The sequence below is a fragment of the Trachymyrmex cornetzi genome, unplaced genomic scaffold, assembly GCF_001594075.2.
Source record: "Trachymyrmex cornetzi isolate Tcor2-1 unplaced genomic scaffold, Tcor1.1 scaffold347, whole genome shotgun sequence".
NCBI lineage: Eukaryota > Metazoa > Arthropoda > Insecta > Hymenoptera > Formicidae > Trachymyrmex > Trachymyrmex cornetzi.
The window spans coordinates 32,600-36,082 of NW_017298184.1; the positions used below are offsets into that span (position 1 = coordinate 32,600).

General features: G+C 29.1%; 1 protein-coding gene across 1 annotated transcript in view; it reads right to left on the reverse strand.

Moving 5' to 3' along the window:
• Positions 1 to 253: 253 nt before the first annotated feature.
• Positions 254 to 3,483, reverse strand: part of LOC108763237 (pyruvate kinase) — a 116,296-nt gene continuing 113,066 nt past the window's right edge. Inside the window, exons 6-7 of the mRNA XM_018510684.1 lie at positions 1,517 to 1,673; positions 254 to 413 (exon numbers count right to left, since the gene is read on the reverse strand). Coding sequence (XP_018366186.1) covers positions 401 to 413; positions 1,517 to 1,673 — 170 coding nt within the window. The 3' untranslated portion in view covers positions 254 to 400. The remainder of the gene's footprint in view (positions 414 to 1,516; positions 1,674 to 3,483) is intronic.

Here is a 3,483-nt window from a genome sequence, read left to right on the forward strand (position 1 = left end):
TTTTGGGAATAATATTTGTTAAATATTTCCTAAACACCATGCAATTTAAATCACATATCTTACACAATTTTTATATAAAATATGCTCTTCGAATGTATAAATAAAAATTATCTATCTATTTTTTAAAATCAAATTGATCTTAAGGACCTTAAAAAGATTTTTTATTCTCACCTTTTTTCCTCTCTGAACTTTCAAACTTTTGTTTCTACACTGAATTTATATATTCCAACAATAAAATACTTTACTATTAAGATTATTGTCATATAACTGCATTTAATAGAACTCGTAAAAGAATCATATACAATTACATACATGTTCAAGTATTACTTAACAAATTTTTGTATTACATCTACATCCACGAAGATTATACTTCCTAGAACTTTCCAGTATAATGTGTAGTTTAATCAACAGTCCTAAAAATAAAAAAAACATCAATTAATATACATAATCAAATGTATTATTGTTAAAAACATGACCACAGTAATAATAATATACTAAGTGGATAACTGTACTTGAATTAATTTAAAAAATTATATACTTAAAAATGCAATATGCTGAAACACAAACAATATCAGAATTATTTCGGTACTTATAAAAATGAAAAGTATTTAAAGCAAATATATTATTATGTATCAATATACCTACATCTACTACATACAGAATGTATTTTTCTATTACGTACAATACAAAAGCATATTGTAATGTACAAAACATATTGTAATAATTTATTAATATATTTTAAGTTATTTATTTGATTTAAAATAAATATGCAAATCAACAATAATAATATTTCATAAATATAATTATTGTTAAAGCTCCTGAGTAGTCGCTGTAACCATATTGGATGATATAGTAAAAAATAACAATTATCAGTAATTAAAATTTTAAATTTAAGCAATTTAAGCTTTAAATTTTAAAGTTTAAAACATTTATAAAAATGAAAAAAAAACTATCCTTACCTGTCTTTGACAATCAGTAAATAGTCATAAATGACATAAAGTGAAACGTAAACTAGTCTACACATGTGTATTAGGTAAACGCACTTCTTGTGCCATTTACGACAATATGTACTAACTATCAGAAGAGAAAGATAGCTTTTTTCTATTTTTACCAAATTTTTAAAGCGATCTCATTATTTTATTTTATTCAAATTATCTTTAGCTCGAATCTACAATAGGTTTTTAAGCCTTGAACCAAAAGAAATGAGCGAATCATAATCAATTATTCTCCTCGCATTCGACTGTAATTAATCAATTTTTTCTTAAGGCTTAAAACACCTATCTAGACTTACTTACAAATAGAGTGCTAGAAACTTCAACGTATCATTTCTCTTATGATGTCACGATCGAATATATATAGTCGCAGAGACTATTCAGGAATCTCAAAACAAATTAAGAGATATAGGTAAGAATAAATAAAAAAATATCATGCAACATTCAAAAGATTTTCAAAGGAATCGGTATCGCTATAAATTGTACATGCAGGATTTTCTGTAATAAAGTCATATTCTACATACACCACACGAAGTGTATTCGTAAAGCCCGAGCCTTGCCGCCATCCTGTCACAACTATTACAGAATCACCAATTTTGATAAAACCACGAATTTTACCAAAATTTAATCCGTATTGTACACGTACATCCACATCCTTCACCCAATCGACCAGTGGTACTTCTATATAACAAAGAATATAATATACACATATGTATATATATATATAGTTTATATATATAAACTATATATAAAAAGGGTTAAAAGGTCGGTGTCCCGACCTTTTTTGCCAATCATTTTTGTGTAGATAGAGCGGACTACACTGAATCGAAAAGTCCTCTACCATTTAGCAATTTTTGCAATAGTTAACAAGATATTAATTACTAAAAATTACGAAATAATAAAACGAAATCTTGAATAATTTTTCACTCAAATACTATCAACTTTACAGAAAAACTGCAACAGACAAAAATCATTAATTTTTTTCTCATAAAGTTATGAGAATTTTTTATCAACTTTTTAGTACAGCATTTTCTTATTTTTACTAACGTGAGAAAATACGATATTAAAAAATCGTGAAAAAATTCTCAGAACTTTATGAAACAAAAATAAATAATTTTTGTCTCTTGCAGTTTTTCTGTAAACACTAAGTATAAGCGCATTCAGGCCTATGACGGTCAAAGCCAGATCTTTTTTGCCTAAATAATTCCCAGTGAATTATCTATATCCTATATATGTACATGCATATATATCATATTTTTATAATTATTCAAACTGCGCGCCGAAATTTTTCCGGACTTTATCTAACGCAATTAAACTACTGCAATAATATCATAAGTTAAATTAAATTGACAATGTGCTGAAAACCTTAAATAAATTTATTGCGATAAATATTACCTCGGCCGGGACTTGAATCCGGATCTCTTGTATTCCGTACGAACGTCTTAAGCCATTAGGCCACCGAGGCCTTAGTAATATTCTTCGCAATAATCAGTATATGTAAGAACATATACTTTTTCTGTAAAGTTGATAGTATTTAAGTAAAAAATTATTCAAGACTAATATTTTGCAATTTTTAGTAATTAATCTTGTTAACTATTGCGGAAATTGCAAAATGGTAAAGGACTTTTCGACTCAGTTTAGTCCGCTCCATCTACACAAAAGTGATTGGCAAAAAAGGTTGGGACACCCTGTGTATGTGTGTATAGAGAGAGAGAGAGAGAGAGAGAGAGAGAGAGAGAGAGAGAGAGAGAGAGAGAGAAGAAAGGCCCCTGTCATGATATCGAGTTAATTTTGGACAGGGTTGACAAGTAACGCGTTATTTATAACGTCGTAACCGTTACAAATAACGCCGTTACTTGCTAACTCTGCCCTACTTTTTTCAGTAACGAATAGGTAACGACGTTAGATTTTCTTCTGAGTAACGTTCATGGTAACTCAATTACATTTTTGGAGTAACGGTAACGATTTTACTACATACTTTTATCGTTACTTATTTCTAACTACGTAAAAATTTAGTCGTGTAGTATGTGTGTGTGTGTGTGTGTGTGTGTGTGTGTGTGTGTGTGTGTGTGTGTGTGTGTGATGTGCGTGCGTGCGCGTGTGTGTGTGTGCGTGCGCGTGTGTATAACCCTAGAAAACAGAGGTAAAATTATATTAATTAACAATCTGATTGGCTGTCTAAATCACGCGATCACACTTTTTATTTCATTGATTCACAGTTTACACGTATAGACTAACTCAGATATAATCTTTACAATATATTTAATTTCTTAAAATAAAATTTTTTCTGTGTCATATCTTACAAATTAAATATGTTTATAATGCAGATTACAAACAATACTATTTTTTATTATAGTGTACAACTTTGCTTCCGCCGTTTTTTTCCGAGATTCAAGGCTTTATTCTAAAAAAACTGGTTATACATTTATGATTCAAAGTATTGTCCATCGCTGGCCACTACTTTCTCCCATCTTTCGGGCAGCGTACGAAT